We start from the raw sequence: 18,530 nt of genomic DNA on the forward strand, positions 1-18,530 counted from the left end.
GAGCTCTTTCATTGCTGATCCCAACTTTCGTCATCATTGCCCGACTGTTAAATCTTTAAACTTTGCTCGTTAATATTTGCATAAATTCTGTTTCTAAGGTGTGAACATCTTCAGCCATTACTGTCTCGAATATTTTGTTGGGAATCATGCCCATAAAGTTAAATAATCACCGCTTTTGACGACGAGTGTGAGTATTTTTTCTGACGCCTGCATGTGAGATTAGTAGAGATCTTTCAGACTCCGTAAGACACGTAAGAGATCCCCGTTCGTTTCTTGAGTTGATTCAGGGAGATCAGCGTTACCTATACACGTACAGCTATCGTCCATATTTGAAAAGGGATTCGCAGTAGACCGTGGAGTTGTTTAACTGTGATGACGTCCTCCACCACTAGCACATTTTCCTGACGGAGTTACCAGGTCTAGTTGAGGCGGCCATAGCTTCACCGCTGCACACCAGAACTAGAAGAGTTATTCAAACCATCTGGAAAGTGCAAGGATATGGTTACTCTACCTTCTTTGCAGAGTGTAGTGTTGACGATAAGTGTTTGGGGCAGTCGGCGTGTTCTCCTAAGGCACTGCTGCTATCTTTACGGATTCTGTGCCCTTTAAGAGGATTTTCAATATGTATGATTTCCTATTGGTTGATAGCGTTTCAGTTTCCACATTACTTTATATATATGACCAGTAACTGTTACGTGGAGGTATAATAGATTTTTCGTGTAGCTATATCTTGCAAAGGTATGCTTTTGGATCTGGAGTAATGTTAAATTAGGGGAAAATAATTGCTTTAATAACAATTTCTTATGCTTCGTACAGTTCCTAGAACAATATAGTTGTTGTAGTTTTATAGAGCAAACAACATGAGAAAATTATATTCGTGTGTGATATAAAGGTGGAAGCATTCTCCAGTGTAGCTTTTGAATCTTACAGCTATCGACCTGCTCAGTTCGGTATCGCTGGTAACGAACCCGAGACATCAAAGGCCTCCTCCAGCGCCGCGCACCTGAACTCTCTCGCCAGGTAACAGTGTGCCTCCCCCCTGAGGGCGCCGCCAGTACACACCTAGCCCATGTACACAAAGCTGTCTGGAAAGGTACTTCTGATACCTTCTATGCTGTCTTTGTATACAAAACTGCCTTGGGGGCGTCTCCACCACTCTTCACAACCCTCTCTACGATATTCAAGTTTGTCTGGATAGTTCTGCATAATACCTTCCACACTGCCATTCTCCATAAAAGACTGTGTCGATCAAAGTGATACACGTCTGGGATAAATTGCATGATGTGGGAGCAATGCTATCATGGTGTAAAGACGCTGGCGACCCGGGGTTGTGGAGACTAGTGGTGGTCCTCCCCTAGGGCAGCCGGGAGGGGGGGAGGACCTGTACAGCCTGGGAGGAGGACCTCACATATGTCTGGAGTGTCTATCGCTCTGGCTACTAGTTCAGTGAAAAAAAATATCCTTTCGTTATTCTCAGGGATATGTACTGGTGGCGTCCTCTCAATTCATAGGTTGTAATTTCCATAATTGTGTTTGTGTAACTGTACACATATGCCTTTTTGACTCGATTTCCATTCTAACTAAATATTGTTACTCACGTGTTCATTAACAACTTACATGTTCAGTAGACAGGTAATGCCTTTAATCTACAACTTAATCTGACAACCATATTTATGTTTTGGTGATAATGCATGCAGTAACCCGGTAGTAATTTTCTTCAGAGAGTATAGAAGACACGACTGATTTTCTCTAATTGTAGTTTATATTTATTCGATGCTTGCTGATGGGTCCAAGAAATGTATCAGTCAATATAAATTTCTGTTACATCAGGTGGTCAACAGCTTGACCATTTGATAAATTTACACCTTAGTAGAGACTGAGCTTCTAACGTCATAGCCACACCAAGGGACAAGCAGACACAATGCTCTAAAGGGTTCATAACCTAAGTATGGTCACTTAGTCTCGGAGTTTTATTTCTTCTGAGCCTTTTTAATTTATTCTAATTCAGAATATCTTTTTGGATTTCAATTTTCTGTCTGACAATGGCTTATTAACTCTTCCCTTTTAAATATCACTTTTTCAGGCCGGGATTTATACTTCCCTATAATGTAGTGAATTTCAATTTCGAATAAAACATCACAGCTGAAACGGAATTAAAATATAAATGGTATCAATATATTTTGTTAGACAATGCCATATCTAATTCTAAATACCGTAATTCCCCATGAATATGTCAGCACACAGAAACATCGTGTGGCCCAGCATTAATGAGCTGGAAGAAATAGGTGAGAGGACTGCCACAGAACACATGGTGTGACAGTTACTAGGGACCGTATTTGAGATAAAGAATTTTTTCTCCTAAAATAATTGCACTGCTACTCATCTGATATGCACTACTTCAGTTTTTAACGCTGAGAGCTGAAATTTAGTGTGATTATTTTGTGTAAGTGCTTTTAATTTTGGTTAAGGACTAACATAGGCTACATACCGCCCCTCTAATTCTGGGACCGGACAAGGTAAAGGCCGACCCCTCCCCCCCTCCCTCCATGCATGATCTCAATTTTTAACAAAGAGTTAAAATTTGATAGAGTATTTTCTGTATTATTTCATGTTTGTGTACTTAAAAAAGGATGGTTCATGACACTTCTTCCGCGGTGAGCCATGATATGTTGTCGGGGCTGCTCTCTCTTTGGTTAACTTTACTTTGTCGAATACAATACCCAGCTCGCATAGTTATGGTGCAGTGGATGAGTGGATACAGCGCTTATCTCTCGTCCTAAGGATCACTCACTGGTGTGTACCTGAGAGACGCCTAATCAACCTAGCTATTTACTATTATATATGCAGTATCTGTCATTGGGAAGTAAAGGCGACCGAATGCAAAGCCAGCAACACGGTATTCTTATGTATCGAGGCTCAGTATACAGTGTATTGTCCACATTCCATATAATAGGTCTCAAATAAGAAGAAATTTAACGAAAGTAGTGAAAGTTTTATGTCGAGGAAGTAGGGGATTTACACTCAAACAATCAAGGTGGTGTTGATGTTTTCCCCCCCCAAGTCAAAATTATTGTAAAAGACATGTGTATAATGAATTAACTGTTTTATATCTATTTTTACACCACTGTCTTGACTGATGGAGGCTGAAAATGAAATGGCGTATGGGAATGATATCATTTAGGTGGATGAGGTGATAGATGAGCTGCTAAATATTGTAATAGAATTTTATAGAGTAAGAGAAGGCAGGTACAGGTGAGGGATAGCAACAGTGTAGTGAGATCTAAGATTAAAGGAGCGTAATGTGAAAGACAGTTAGAAAGTGTGAAATTGAGAAGGAAATTCAGCGAGGAAAGAGGAAAGTTTACTAGAGCTGTGAAGAGTTACACACGGCGGACAGGGGCTGAGAAATATGAAAGGTAGAAGAGGATGATCGAGACAGAGGATGTGGAGGTCCAGGCAAGTGTGGGGGTGTTGTTAAAGAGGAAACATGTACTTGGACAAGACTACATGTGTCTCATTGATGACAAGCATAGTGTTCGAATGTGTCAGTCATATTGAACTATATACAGGACAAGGTCACCCCCCAAGCGTGTTGGCTGGTGGTGATGAGAATTATATCACTGAAGAGAGTTTGAATCAACGACTTGAAGGTATTGTACTAACACAGCTTCCTCCTCCCAGGTCGCTTCACTGATGACGGCTCACTAATATATCAGAAGGTGTGAGGTGGCAGTCACCATCCCTGGTCATCTCCCGGCACTATCATCTGGCTGGTGAAGTGAAGGCCGTCGTCACACCCGCCTGGAGACCAGAGGCCCACCACAACTGCCTTGTCACCACTACTCCCTCATAACTTCAACCTTGTCACCTTCGTCACCACCTTCACCACGTCACAAGCCATAATCCGCTCCTCGTGGCTTGGCATGTGCAGATTGTGCTTCATTGGGCTTCCTTTTATTTTGACATTCGCCTTTACCATTTTGTAAGACAACTGTGTACATTGTTCTTTGGTCGTAATATAATACAAAAGTATAAGTATAGTAATATAAAATTTGTGAATGTATGAAACGACACTAGATATGTATTTTGTAGTGTGTATCAGTAATGTGTTGCGTAGTGGCATCCACACGTGCAAAGTGTGCATTTTTGTGGTAATCTAAGAAACATACCCGGAATAGCTGTTGACGCGGCGAGGACAGACCAAACAGATGTTGTGAAATGGAGATTTTTTCTTAATTTTCTGCATATGAATAATGACGTCATATACTGTAAACACACTACTGATATAGAAGCGCAGGATCATACGTTTCATTTAGTTCATCTGGAGATATCACAATAGGAGAGTCATAATGTCTGTAATATAGACCTGTCCCACTCGGTAAAGTTAAGGATCTAACCATTAGCAACACCCAGCCTCTTACCCTGTACTCATTCAGTTAGTGCAGGTAACAACACATCCCCAGACAGTCAGCTAGATGTGTCCGGGTTATTGACCCACATACTTCTGTAGCTGAACTTGGGCAACGCCGGTACGTATTCAATTACCTTCCTCTGGACCACACTGTCAGATATTCAGTTGGATGCTCTTGGGCCACACTCTCAAGAGGATTAGTTCACTAAGTCCGGACCACACTCCGGGCTCAGTGGTAAAGTGCTTACAGCAAGAGATGATACTTGTTTTGGGTGAACTTGACCCAGCAAGCTCGTGCCACGTTCATTCTCTTACTTCACCGACGTCACCTCCATAGACCTTTATTTTCCAACGTCATTGTCCGTTACTTTCGTCCTCAGATTTACATATGTATCTTTTTGAAGTAATACCTCAATATTTTTGTGTTCTTTTATTACTTTAGGTTAAAATGTGTTATAGGGAAGTACCAGGTCAATAATTGTGTGAACCTATTATGACAACAATGATACAAAGAAAGATCCTCTCAAGGAAATTCTGTAAACATCTTCGTGATAAATGTTCCTTGCCCCAGACAAACCTGTATTACCTGATTTTGTAGTTATCTCGTGCTAGATTTTATGTGTTGTTATCGCATACATTACAGCCACAATGCTCTTCGATATCATACAATTTCAACCGTAAATTATAAAACTTTTATAACTATGTACGTGTTTCAGAAGCTCCAAGTACTCACAGTGGATCTTCAGTATTATCAGTCCCCTAATTTAACACGCCCAAACCTTGGCTGTTTCTCTGATACAAGAATCTTTATATTCCTTAATTGCTTTATACACAAAGCATCAACAATGTACTGTAAAGAAACAAATTGAAATTTTTCTTGTTAGAAAGTAAATGATGAATACTTTTGCTACTACATTTTTATCAAATAAAAAAGACTCCTTCTATTTTGAAAAGTTATTCATGTCTTCTCAGTTGTTTCTAGATGGTGAATCGCGTTATTTAGGAACAGGAAAATTAGGATTGGTTACATTAGTGTAGTGCCTTGTTGTGCGCCACTACAGTTACGAGAAGAAAGTAGTATAAAATAACATGTGACACATTTCCTACTTAAACTTTCACTGTTCGTCCTCTTGTTAATATTTCTGGCCATGAGCTACCAATAAGGTACTCAAGTTGGATTCTATAAATGCTTTTCCGTAAAATTATAAATGACTCGAGTTTTCATTGTTTTTCAACAAAAATATATTAATGTATATTTGTCTTTATTTGACGTCGTCACACTTGTAATTTATTAATTAACGTGAATCAAAAGATGGCTTAGCACAACTAAACATCAGCTAGTGCTGGATATGCTTTTAAAAATATATTCCTAAACATATACTGTACTGGCGAATAGTCATGGTCTTAAACTCGAGCTAACAAGTAGACGCTTTTGGGTCTCGTCTATTACTTATAATATCACTCTTTGGTATTCTTAAATCTGTATCGTTAGGCAGCCATGGTTGTAGATCACTGTGGTGGCAAACACTTCTTTTTGCCATCATTTGTATTGACTCGTATATTAATGGGAAAATGGTTTCAGTCTTCCTGAAATCTTCATCACATATGGAGTTTGTATATAAAATTGCTTACAAATCTGAGATAGCCACAGGCGTCTCTCGGTTTTTGCAAACTGTTTTCCGAAAAAAGTGTGAATAAGTGATACAGTAGTGTAGTGTAATGTCAAGTAATTGGTGTTTCCGAATCGATTGCTATTTCTTCTCAAGGTCATTACTGAAGGTTGCATGCCAATCCATTGCTAATGAATAATATGTATTACCCTCGGTTGATGTGTTCCCAAATGGCAAGTCTGCATTTTCTTTTCATAGACTAACGGTGTTACCAAATTATGTCGTGAGACGAAAAAAAAATCTGAATCGTTTTAGTGTACCATGCTAAATTATCCCTGTGCTCTAGTTTACTGAACTTATGGCTATACTCGCTGTTAATACAATCTTTGTTCTATTAAGTGTAAATTCTTAAGAAAGGAAGTTGCACGTGTATTATAATAATTCAATTAGTGTCTCGGATACTAGTTCGTCACTTCATGCGTGATAATCTTACATTTGATTGTGTAATTGTTGAGAAGTTTACTATAGTTGCAGTGCATAATTTGGTCAATAATGCATATGCGGAAATGTGGATGTGCGAAGAAAGACTTTTATTTCTGGGTATTAAATTTGTTATTGATAATAATGTTGTGAGGTTGTGCATAGGAAAGGAATATACTTGTAACCGAATTGAAAAATAGCACGAATTTATATACTTGAATTTATATTCAAGAAAAGAAATATTTTGTCTGGTAAGTAAAAATGCATGCCGATATTTAAGCCTACACGGATATGTGTAAGCGAGAATATGACATTAATTTTAATTGCTCTTGAGGTTTGAGCATGTCATCAATACAACGTAGGGGGGAGGAGTGTGGGAGTGTGTACGTCTGTCTACCGTATAAACAGCTAATGTTAACTGTATACCGTGAGAGGTGTAGAGTCGGTGTACACTCCCACACTTTATCTCTTCCTTGATTATCTTCTATGTTCATTTTCAATAAAGTGTTATGTTACAACACACTGTGTTTATATCCCAGGAGGTACTACAGGAAGAACGTGTATTGAAAATAATTACTTACGCACTGTTGGCAAGTACTGGGCATGCACTGGCTCCTGATTGTATCTGAACCTGCTCCAGTGCTTGTCAAATCTGGTCTTGAAAGAGTTCACACGGTGTCGTCACAACAATCTTTGGCAGATTGTTCCAAGAGTTCACAACTCTCACTCCGAAAAAACTACCCCTCACAGTTTTCTGGATTTGAGGCTTCTTCAACCTTGAGCTGTGACCCCTTGTGGGGCGAGCGTCCGCCAGCTCCAGGTAAGGACACTCGAATGAGTAGTTCCCCTTGAGATGCTTTTACACCTTTATTAGGTCCCCCCTTGCTTGTCTGTAGTATAAGCGAGGCAATTGCAGGAGCTCTAATCTCTCGGGGTAGCTGAGATGCCGAAGTCCGCAGGCACCAGTCTGATGGCCCTTCTTTGGACATTTTCAATCAACTGACAGTTCCCCAGAAGGTCAGGGCTGTAAGGCATGTGTGTGTCCCGAAAGAGGACAGGGCTGTAGGGCATGTGTATGTGTCCCCCAGGAGGTCAGGGCTGTAGAGCAAGTGTGTGAGTGTGTGTCCCCCAGGAGGTCATGGCTATAAGGCACGTGTGTGTGTCCCACAGGAGGTCAAGGCTGCCGTTTATCGGAAATTGCTTCTGCTAGTCGGTTGAAAGAAAGAGGAAACGACGCCATCGGATTAGTTACGTGTCACACTATCCGTCAATCGAAAATTTCAAGATTTTTTTGCGGTGGGGTCTACAGTACATGCCATATAATAATAAAGGAAGAAATTGCCCAACTATTATAAAAATTGGCCGGATTTTGCACAAAATGAAATTTTAATATTAGATGTCAATATGAGATGCACAGAAATTAAAGAGGTTTAACATCAATGATCCCTTTCTTAAAAATAGTCTCTTTTCTTAATCCCATAATTTGAGAGCATAGTGTGACATATCAAAATTATTTGTACTGTTATATAAGAAAAATTTTAACTACATTATATTGCAGTACATAATGTAAATATAAGAAAACAGTCAAAATCCCCTTATAGTAATCCCTCATGCAATGCAAACACCACTACCAAAAACAATAAAATATGAAGGTCTTGCTGCATTCTAATACTATACTGCACACTGTTGCTTGTTTTTAATCAATTTATAACACGCAAAAACACATATCTGTGTACAAATCACAATTCCTTACTTACCTTGTACAGTAAATGTACATTCTGTACATTTACTGTACAAGGTAAGTATGCTGTAGTAATACAAACGTTATCTATTTCCCTTAATATACGTACAATAAAAACAGTGGTGCTATTACCTTTTTCTGTTTTGGGAGAAACGTGAAACACAAGCTCAGGGTGATCTGCTTTGTGCGGGTGATGGTAACGCCCACTCAAAGGTGAAAATGTCCGTGTAAACAGACGACCCACGCCTTGCACACTTACGCCATCTGTTGATCCCACGGCCAACTACAGGGTGTATGCTATGTGGCTTACATGGTTTTCGCCTTTGCTCTCCTGTCTTATTATAGTCTTGGGTCAACACGTGGCCAGTCCGAAGCTGAACAATTTGGAGTACTGTACAGTATTCATATTTCTATTTATTTTTCCGTAAATTTTTCCCTATTGTTTATTTTCTAAACTACAATATAAATTAATCTAACCTAAAATTTGCATTAAATCTTGTATGTACGATTAAGATTGGATTTATATTTTAATTTTCCTCATTCTGATAAATTTTTTGGCGGGAAAAAGACTAGTTAGAGGCGAGTGACAGGTGGCGCTTCATTGCCACTTGAAACACAGAAGGAGGAGGTGCTGTCGGTCGTCTCTCTGACTTCACCGCCGATGTTCGTACAATATAGTAAGTGTTATTTTTAATTTTTGTGGTTAAATTTATACTTTTGTAAAGGTCGATAATTAAGGTTATTTATTTGTAGATTTTGTACCGATTTATTTTAAAATTAAATACTTTAAATGGACTTTTTTTAATATATTTATGATGCGCAACAGTTAATTATAACTAGTGAAAAGCCATAGTTTAATGGTAGTTAACGCTCGTATATACTAGTTACTTTAGAGAATACTCTACTATTTTGGCTTACACATTTTAAATTAATGAAATATGGTTTAGTTTTGGTCACCGTACTTAAGACTTGGTGAATTTTTTAGTTACGTTCCTCATACTTGGTGTATGCTTTGGTCTTGTATGTTACAGGATATAACTTAAAGTACTTGTTACTCTTAATATTTTTTGGTTAATATTTTTGGTTAATATTGGTCCATTGGCTTTCGGCAGGTCCCCACATTGTTTACCTGGGGTTATATTCTTCACTTAGTCGTCTCCTCATTATATCTTCTTTACAGGTTAGGTAGGTAGGTTGGGTGGTTGGCTCCTTTGGTTAAATGAATGTTTTGGGGGTTTTGTGTAGTTTTGGTTTTACCCAAATTTGACCTCCATTTTTGTGCAAGTTAACATTGTTAAAAACGAAAATAATTGTTTTGGGCAAAAACAGCATATTTACGAATGAAATAAAGGTCAAATTCTAGTAAAAAAGAAACCCCGAAAAACGTAAAGAAAACCCTATTTTCGTACCAAAACCCGAGGACAGTCAATGAACGAACATTTAGTTATCTTTTCTTTGCAGATGATGGATCCAGTTACTGTTAAAGGCCACTGCTGCATCAGTGGTCGTCAGCGTGGGTAGTACAGCACCTCCTTATTCATTGAGGTAAGTTTCTTAGACAAGTTCGTTAACCACCCATCACCTTTTTTCCCACAATATATTTCTTTCGCTAATCATCTTAGTTTTAGAAGGTTCTTACATTATTCTTTGGGGGCAAATCACTTTTTTTTATTTCCACCCCAACGATGTCTGGGGGGGGGGGGGATTACTAAATATATTACTTGAAACAAGTTAGGAGGGCTTTAAAGAGGGAACATGTGGGGTGAAGTCCTATAGATAACCGCAAACAACCATTATAAAACCTGACCTAACGTTTGCTAACCTCTAAAAATTCTAAGGTGAAAATTTACATTCGTTTTCGGTGTTTAGGTGTTTTTTTCGGTGTTCAGATGAAGGATTCATAAAGTGATCAGCATTTTTACAAGTTAGGACACGTTAGGTCAGGTTTTCAAAGGTTTATTTGGTATTATTTTTAGTATTTTACGAACGAGAGCAACGTTGTCACCATAACATCAAATTGGGACTTGAAAAAATTCGTTACCACAAATAAATCGTTAATATCGCGTTTATTTTTGGAATGCCACCAAGTTAAAGTATGTTCTTCAGTTTCTCGAGATCTATTAAATGGCAATAGAAACAAATCGTCGAAAGGTGATGGGTGGTTAACGAAAAATTATCGTGTTCTATTGTGAAATGTCAAGTCTGCTTCATAAACTTTGCATCTGGGGTCAAGGTGTGGTCGATCGCACCTGGACACACTGGCATGAACTGGCTGTTACATACTGTTGGCAAGTACTGGCTGTTACTGTTGGCAAGTACTGTGCTGTAGTCACTAAACAGCACACTCCGTGCCGTCACAACAGATTGCTCCAACAGTTCATAACTCTTCAAAAAAAAATTGCCTAAAGATTTCTTGAGTTGTCATTAACCTTTAGTTGTGACCTAGTGGGGCGGGCATCTGCTAGTTATGAGCACGAGACTAGATAATGCCGTATTACAGGTAAATAAACTATTAAAACCCCCCTTGCCTGCATAGAAGCTGGACAATGGTATAAACCAATTGGCTTTTCTTTACACAAGATGCCGATCACTCATTGGTCTATACAGCACTGTAATTATTCATACGTCATCAGTTTCAATATAGGCTTTACAAATGCCATTTTCCAGTCATTGGGAGACTTTTCCTTGTTTATGCATCTATACATAAAGAGTTAGGGAGCTCAGGAATTTCATTGCACAACTTTTTTTTAACAATGGAAGCTCATCATCAGGGCTCTGTGTACCTTTAGTTTTGATAATTGGTTTTAATACTTGACTGAGAAGGTGTGTTGTCACTCCTCAAACACATGGAGGCTTGCATTCTCTTGGGAGCACTGTTTAACGCCCCTTGGGAGCACTGTTTAACGCCCCTTGGGAGCACTGTTTAACGCCCCTTGGGAGCACTGTTTAACGCCCCTTGGGAGCACTGTTTAACGCCCCTTGGGAGCACTGTTTAACGCCCCTTGGGAGCACTGTTTAACGCCCCTTGGGAGCACTGTTTAACGCCCCTTGGGAGCACTGTTTAACGCCCCTTGGGAGCACTGTTTAACGCCCCTTGGGAGCACTGTTTAACGCCCCTTGGGAGCACTGTTTAACGCCCCTTGGGAGCACTGTTTAACGCCTCTTGGGAGCACTGTTTAACGCCTCTTGGGAGCACTGTTTAACGCCTCTTGGGAGCACTGTTTAACGCCTCTTGGGAGCACTGTTTAACGCCTCCTGTCTTGCCCTGATCCGAGTCTGCATAACTACGATCTTGTTTTGGGTTTGATATGCCTACACCTAGGAAGCTTTAGGAACTTTGACTTGACCTCATTTGGAATCACACTGGCAATCTTACTCAGTCTTTCTACAACTTGAATGGTCTCTGTATTTCTTGAGTCAGTGGGTTTGACCTGGAGTATACAGTTTATTTTGTCAAATAGTTTACTTAACTGGCTATATTCAACAGTTTGCATTCCTGTTTCTTGGTGTAATTTCATTCCTCCAGTCCGTTGCCCTTAATGCTGTGTTATGTATTAATGCCTGTAAACTGGCTTGGCTTAATAAAGTGTAGTTCTGTGATCTATAAATACATCCAACAAGGATTAAGTCTCTTAACTTTAGTTTAATTTTAAGCCATTTATATTCATAATCCTTCTTCCACTGCAAGTGCTGTACCTTCACCTGTACAGTAACTGGATCCTTCCTAAGTTACACAAATAACTGGCGTCAACCTTGGCATTATTAACTTGCCTGCATCTATAGTTCTTAGTTTGTCCAATACGTTGTTCCCAGTTCAGTCAATACAGGCAACTATAAGTAATAGTTAATGCAGGTAACTACTCTTTCTACACTAACCTGGCCCGTAGGCTCCGCCCTTCTTCTATACCAATAGCTGATTCGTTCATAGAAAATTCCAACTAAATGTTCACAACAGGTAAGCAGATCTGTTATCTAATATGTTAAATATCTGGACTATCAAAATGTAAATGATCTGAAGTCATTAGCATTTCAGAGAGGATGTTAGAAAATGTTAAATGTATATTATAAAAGGTTGATATAAATACAGGCTTACAGTATATACACAGTCTGGGGGAGGTAAAATGCTCAGGGGAACCAATTGGCTATTAGTAAAGAGGGGCGTGGCTTATAGGCCAGGTTAGCAGGGAAATAATATACTGTACGTACGTACGTACTCGTATTCTATATGAACTTTGTACCTAGTGAAGAAAGTGCATAACCTCTGTTGTAAATGGTGGAATTTAAATTTTTTTACGAGATATTTATTAAACTTTACAGGGAACTTGATGTAGTTGTAAATAATTGTAAATTAATGTTCTGAGATGACAGCCTGTTGATGTTTGTACACATTCCTTGGATTAGTCTAACTCATAATTGTGAATGTTAGTTTCTTAAAATTTGAACTTGGATTTTATTGAGTTACTTTTGTTTTTTAATGTTGCACCATTCTTAAAAGAAAATTATCGAGAAAGTGTTGAATGTTAGTACTGTCTCCCTTACTCTTACCAACAGTTCTTGAATGTAAAACCTTTTTTCATTAACAGATTCCTTGCATAATGGTCATCAATAATCAAGTACTGTACAGTTCTATAAAACATTGTAGGGGGCAGTTAACCAGTATAATCAGGGGGATGACTACATAATACTGTACACTGTATCAAAGCTTATTTGTCAAAATTTCAGTGATATCACTACTGTATTAAAGAAATATGGTAAAAATAAGGTTGTTACTTTTTGTCTCCAATTTTCATATTTGGTGCTCAAGTTGTGCTGTGTAATGCTTCATGTATTCGGTAAACAAGTTTCCAGGTGTCCCTTAATATACTAAAATATTGTTCCTAGAAATGCTTTCAATAAGTCGAAGTAATTTATATATTACAGTATTATTGGGGTTATGTTACTGTGAGGGAAAATCATTACATTGATAAAAAACCCATCAAAATGGGATTTGTTTTTTGCTTGTGTACGTAGTGTAGTCATTTGTTGAAACTTGTTTATCAGGCATATGTACTGTATATTGGGGGATACCTGTATTGATGTAGCCTGTACTGCATATAGGTAGTATCCTGTAGGTATAGTATATTATTTTATTAGTACATAGTTGTAATCATCATTCCAGGATGATTTGAAGATGGAGGATGCAAGAAGTGACCAAGAGTTCCTCTGGAGACCTGACTCTTGCTGCACCAGAAACACAAGTCAGGTTGGGTACAGTACAGGGCATCTCTCATTGTGGTTCCTTCACTGAACTCTTAGACAAAGTACATGGACTGCCTTGTCTAGTTAACTCTTTTTAAGTGTAAATATCAGAAATAATTAGTACTGTACAATACTTTGGATGCACCAATTAATTGATACCAGCTACAGATATCAAAATTTTGCTGAATAATCCATATCTGTAAACAAAGTATTAGCTGATGCCATTTTGATGTCTTGTTTTGGGTTAAGAAATTACGAACATTTTTATTACCGGCAAAATACAGTAATTACGGAAACCAGTTAGTCTGTTTACTTATGGAAGTGTCACACTCATCCGCAGATCATTGTCTCACGGTTTTGTTATTGGATAACATGGCAGTGTTCTCTGTGCAGGTCCTTCTACAGCACTTCATTATACTGTAATGAATATATCAGGCCAGACAAAGTAGCTTGTTTAATCTGAAGAGAAAAATAATCTGGTAAAGACTGTAGCTGATGAGAAAGATTGTTTTATATACTGTAGCATCGTTAAAGTACATTAGATATTTTATTGACCACTATTACCCAAATTAGAACTAAGAACGACCTGCTACAGTATTATCATAACTCTTACAATGAGCTACATAGGTTGTTGAGGCTGGAGAGGAGTTTTTATAAAAAATTTAGTCAAAATGATAAATAAAACAATTTACGGTAAATCCTATTTTATTAAATGAGTAAATAATGAATAAATGTTCCAAAATAAGTCTTAAATATTAGAATAGTCGCTGTCGCTTACAAATGCGCGTCTTTTCCGCCACTGTGTCTGTACAAGTAAACATTAAGCTGATGAAGAAAACTCAAGGATAATACAACAAAAATGGCCATCACGAGGAGACGTAACATCAATAATAAATGAATATAAATTTAGTAACACCACTAGTTAATATTTTTTGGTCTTAGCCTGGTTATGTTGTCTCGACCCTACTCTGACCTGACACTCCTCTGACCCGACCCTTATTGCTTACATTTTCACATGGATAGTAAGGAATTTCCCAGGCACCTTGGCTGGTTTACCAACAAGACGAGGGCGGGGTTATTTAACATTGATGAACAGACTAACGGCAAGTTTATTGGAACAAGTTAAGGTGTTGGTTAGATTATAATGAGTTATAACATTAGTCTGTACTTATACCGTACAGTATATATTTAATGTACACGGTATTCTTCCTGTATGGTTGCAGCTACCAACAGCCTTGATATTATTTTCCTATAAATAGTTGACCACTTGATTGGTTAATAATTACTGGGTGTTGTGACGGGTAGACTTAAACACTGCAATAATTTAAAACCCAGCTGCTCTTAATATTGCAGCTAAAAAAATTCCTTAAGACTATTACTTAAGTTGATGTATTTGTGGATGGCTTCTCTGCCACCAGAGTAAATTGTTTATTTAAATACTGTATTTGGCTGATACCTGTACTTTGTTTATAGTCGGGCTTTGGTGATGAGACTATATAGTGACTTGACTGTTTTACCTGCATGATAAAATTGACCTAAATTATAGCATTAACTCTGGCAGCAGATTGTGAGAGTTTTGAATGTGGTTATTAATGGTGCATCACTAATGTATTGTTCTTCAATTACTGTACTTGATTAAGTGGATTAATGTGGTACCTCCAAAGAGGATAAAACCTTCAGTTTAGGGTCATGTTATACAATACTGTATTAGGATAAATTATTGTGAAAATATTTTACTTGAAACCTTTTATAGGTAATAATTTGTGACTTTACTTCCAGTAGGTTCTGGACCTTGTCAAGGAGAGGTGTGCCCTCTGCTGTACCACACATCTTGCCTCACTTGTATTGCTGTACCAGGCTTATCTCCTCCAATATCAGGATGGCAAGTGATTCACAACACAAATAAAGCAAGTGCCAAGATACAGCCCAGACCCAGCCTTCCACCCCTCCTCTCTACCTCAGGTAAAGAATATAACAAGTTCAGTTGATGTAAAAATATACAAAAAACAAGATATTACATATAAAATAGCCTCGGAATGATCACTTACAGGGGAGTGAAGTTTACTTTATCGGCCTGTGTCAAAATGAACATTTCCAACACTCGGATTGGAATTTCTCTGCCAGTTTATCCTTAAAACCAAAGACAAACGAATTGCTCTGGGTTATTCAATGACCATACTAGATTTCTTGGTGCTATAAATTTCAAGACAAAATATAAAGTAATGGAGAAATTATACTTAAATTTATATACGAGAGAATGTGTAAAGGGTTTAGAATATTGAAAGGGGATTATGGGGGCTAGAATTGATGTACAGTCTTGGTCAAAAGTGTTGAACACTTGACAGTATTTGGCATGTAAGTACCCGAAGATCTTGGGTATTAAGTAGAGTTTAATCCTATTTTGTGGCTCAGGCATAATATGAGAGTAGTGTTATCATATCCCAATCATATAACTCAAAAGTAGATGAGAGATATTGCTAAGTGTTCAACACTTTTGACCTTGACTGTACCTATGATCCTTGATTGATGGCAGGAATATCATAATTGACCAAAGTTAAAAAGCCCCAAAACTAGACTCTGGCCGTAACTACTTATAACTTCTCAACCAATCGTTTAATACATCAAATTTATAACACCGGTAAAATAATTATTGGTGATGTTTATGCTTGACTTTGTTAATTAATTCAGTAAAGTACATAAAGTTACTTACAAGATGAGTGCATTTAGTAAATAATAAAGTACTCTTGGCAACATTCACTTGTAATACTGTACCCAGTTGTAGAATAATAATGATTATAACAAAACCTGTGACTGACCCACTTCAGGAATTCATTGACGTAAAGTTAGTGGAAAGTAAAAATATTCTACACAAATCAATAATTTTTGGGTCAAAGTCATTGAAAGAAAATATTTAAAATATATTAACAAAACTATGAACCGAAGATACAGGAAATGTTGTAGTTAAGCATCAATAACTGTTATGGTTAAACTAAACTCACTTGTGGGTAAGTTTTGTAATGAAAGGTTTTTGGTTTTTATAGTTTAGTTAATATGAACCATAACTTGTACAGTTAGGTTAAGTTGCTGTACAGTTACTGATATTCCCTAGACACTTGTTCTCAAGGATCATTTGCTGAAAAATTCAAATTAACAAAAATTCTTATTTTTCTATTATGGAGTTTATAAATTTGGTCCTGTCAAGTGTCAAGGAATTATAAAACACTGCAGTACATTTTGTCATTACTATATTTAAAACATTTTTATTAAAATTTTTTATTAATTTTACTTTTTTTATTTTGTACAGAAATGTTTTTCTGAACACTAGTGCCATGCTGCCCTAGACTGTGCTTACTGGACACTGCCCTGAACTTGCTTGCTGCTGCAGCCCTGGACTCCCCTGTGCTTGCTGCCCTGGACGGCTCTGCTCTGTGCTTGCTGACTGCTGTCCTGGACGGCTCTGCTCTGTGCATGCTGCTCTCCTGGACGGCTCTGCACTGTGTGTGCCACTCCCCTGGACTGCTCTGCACTGTGTGTGCCGCTCCCCTGGACTGCTCTGCACTGTGTGCTGCTCCCCTGGACTGCTCTGCACTGTGTGCGCTGCTCCCCTGGACTGCTCTGCACTGTGTGTGCTGCTCCCCTGGACTGCTCTGCTCTGTGTGTGCTGCTCCCCTGGACTGCTCTGCTCTGTGTGTGCTGCTCCCCTGGACTGCTTTGCTCTGTGCTTGCTTCCCTGGACTGCAAATTTATAGAGCCATTAAGTTTCCATTAATAAATGTCTAAATGTCATTACGTCTTTATTAACCTTAACATCATTTACAATATTTTCAACTTTTACAGAAAATTGACTTTAGTTCAGCTTCAGAATTTGCAGCAAAATAATTTGATTATTTGAAAAAAATATCTAATTCATTATCTACAAATATAATATACAAATGAAAAATATATATGAACATGAAAAAGAAACACATATATATATATATAAATAATATATATAAATGAAAAAAGTATATAAATAAACAAATATTTAAAAAAAATATATATATAAATAAACAAATAAAAATTTAAATATAAAATTAACTAAAATAGCCTAAAAACCTGAGAAAATAGCTAAAAATACAGAAAAATAGCTAAAAATATGGAAAAAATAGCATTTTTTATGAAAAAATGGCTAAAAATAGCAAAATTTGAGCAAAAAATGTCAAAAAAATTGCCCTTTTTTTACCCTTAAGTGTTTTTTGAACTTGCCATTGCCAGGACTAACGTTGAAAAAATTTGGTAAAGGATAATCGGAAGAGTCTCCGGAGAAAAACATCTTCAAATTATCATTCACCAATAATATAAAAAAATACAAGCATAATGGACTACCTGGACGTGGAAGAGTAACTCAGTAGGCGCCCAGTGAGTTACTCTCTCCCCGTCCAGGTAGTCCATTATGCCTTATAATACACAGATGCCAAGCTGGAGCTCTTAAGAATGGCATAAATGTTTTACCTCTAAAACCACACAAATTTATATTACTCAAAATTTGCCCAGGAATAATTTTGGCAATTTTTGGACTTAGAATATTTTTAAACAATGAATTTTTGGACATAGAATATGTTAAATGATGAATTTGTGGACTTAGAATAATTTTTGGACATATGATATTTTAAACGATGAACTTTTGGACTTAGACTATTTTAAAAGATGAATTTTTGGACTTAGAATATTTTAAATGATGAATTTTTGGACTTAGAATAATTTTTGGACATAGAATATTTTAAACGATGAACTTTTGGACTTAGAATATTTTAAATGATGAATTTTTGGACTTAGAATATTTTGAAATAGAATATTTTTGAAAGAATAATTTTTGGACTAGAATATTTTAGCGATGAATTTTTGGACTTAGAATATTTTAAATGATGAATTTTTGGACTTATAATAATTTTGGACATAGAATATTTTTTAAATCGATGAACTTTTGGACTTATAATATTTTCAAATGATAAGATATAAAAATTCATTAAGCGATTTGTATTGTATTTGGAATGCATATGAAATAACTGAG

The 18,530-nt window shown here is 37.3% G+C and overlaps 1 protein-coding gene and 1 long non-coding RNA gene across 21 annotated transcripts in view; both read left to right on the forward strand.

Moving 5' to 3' along the window:
- Positions 1 to 7,019, forward strand: part of LOC121880141 (neuroglian-like) — a 176,277-nt gene extending 169,258 nt beyond the window's left edge. For 15 of the 19 annotated variants that reach the window (XM_042387201.1, XM_042387208.1, XM_042387203.1 and 12 more), the window contains 2 exons: positions 931 to 1,020; positions 3,682 to 7,019. In XM_042387201.1, coding sequence (XP_042243135.1) covers positions 931 to 1,007 — 77 coding nt within the window. In that variant the 3' untranslated portion in view covers positions 1,008 to 1,020; positions 3,682 to 7,019. The remainder of the gene's footprint in view (positions 1 to 930; positions 1,021 to 3,681) is intronic. The other 4 variants (XM_042387211.1, XM_042387209.1, XM_042387212.1 and 1 more) reach the window with 2 other exon arrangements.
- A 1,737-nt stretch (positions 7,020 to 8,756) lies between these two features.
- Positions 8,757 to 17,266, forward strand: LOC121880149. 2 transcript variants are annotated; one of them, XR_006091497.1, is made up of 5 exons: positions 8,757 to 8,919; positions 9,704 to 9,787; positions 13,401 to 13,542; positions 15,260 to 15,442; positions 16,785 to 17,266. It is a non-coding gene; the product is annotated as an uncharacterized LOC121880149 (long non-coding RNA). The 2 variants fall into 2 exon arrangements; XR_006091496.1 differs by having other exon boundaries at positions 13,401 to 13,484.
- The last annotated feature ends 1,264 nt before the right edge of the window (positions 17,267 to 18,530 follow it).

The sequence above is a fragment of the Homarus americanus genome, unplaced genomic scaffold (assembly GCF_018991925.1).
Source record: "Homarus americanus isolate GMGI-L3 unplaced genomic scaffold, GMGI_Hamer_2.0 scaffold30108, whole genome shotgun sequence".
In the NCBI taxonomy this organism is placed as follows: domain Eukaryota; kingdom Metazoa; phylum Arthropoda; class Malacostraca; order Decapoda; family Nephropidae; genus Homarus; species Homarus americanus.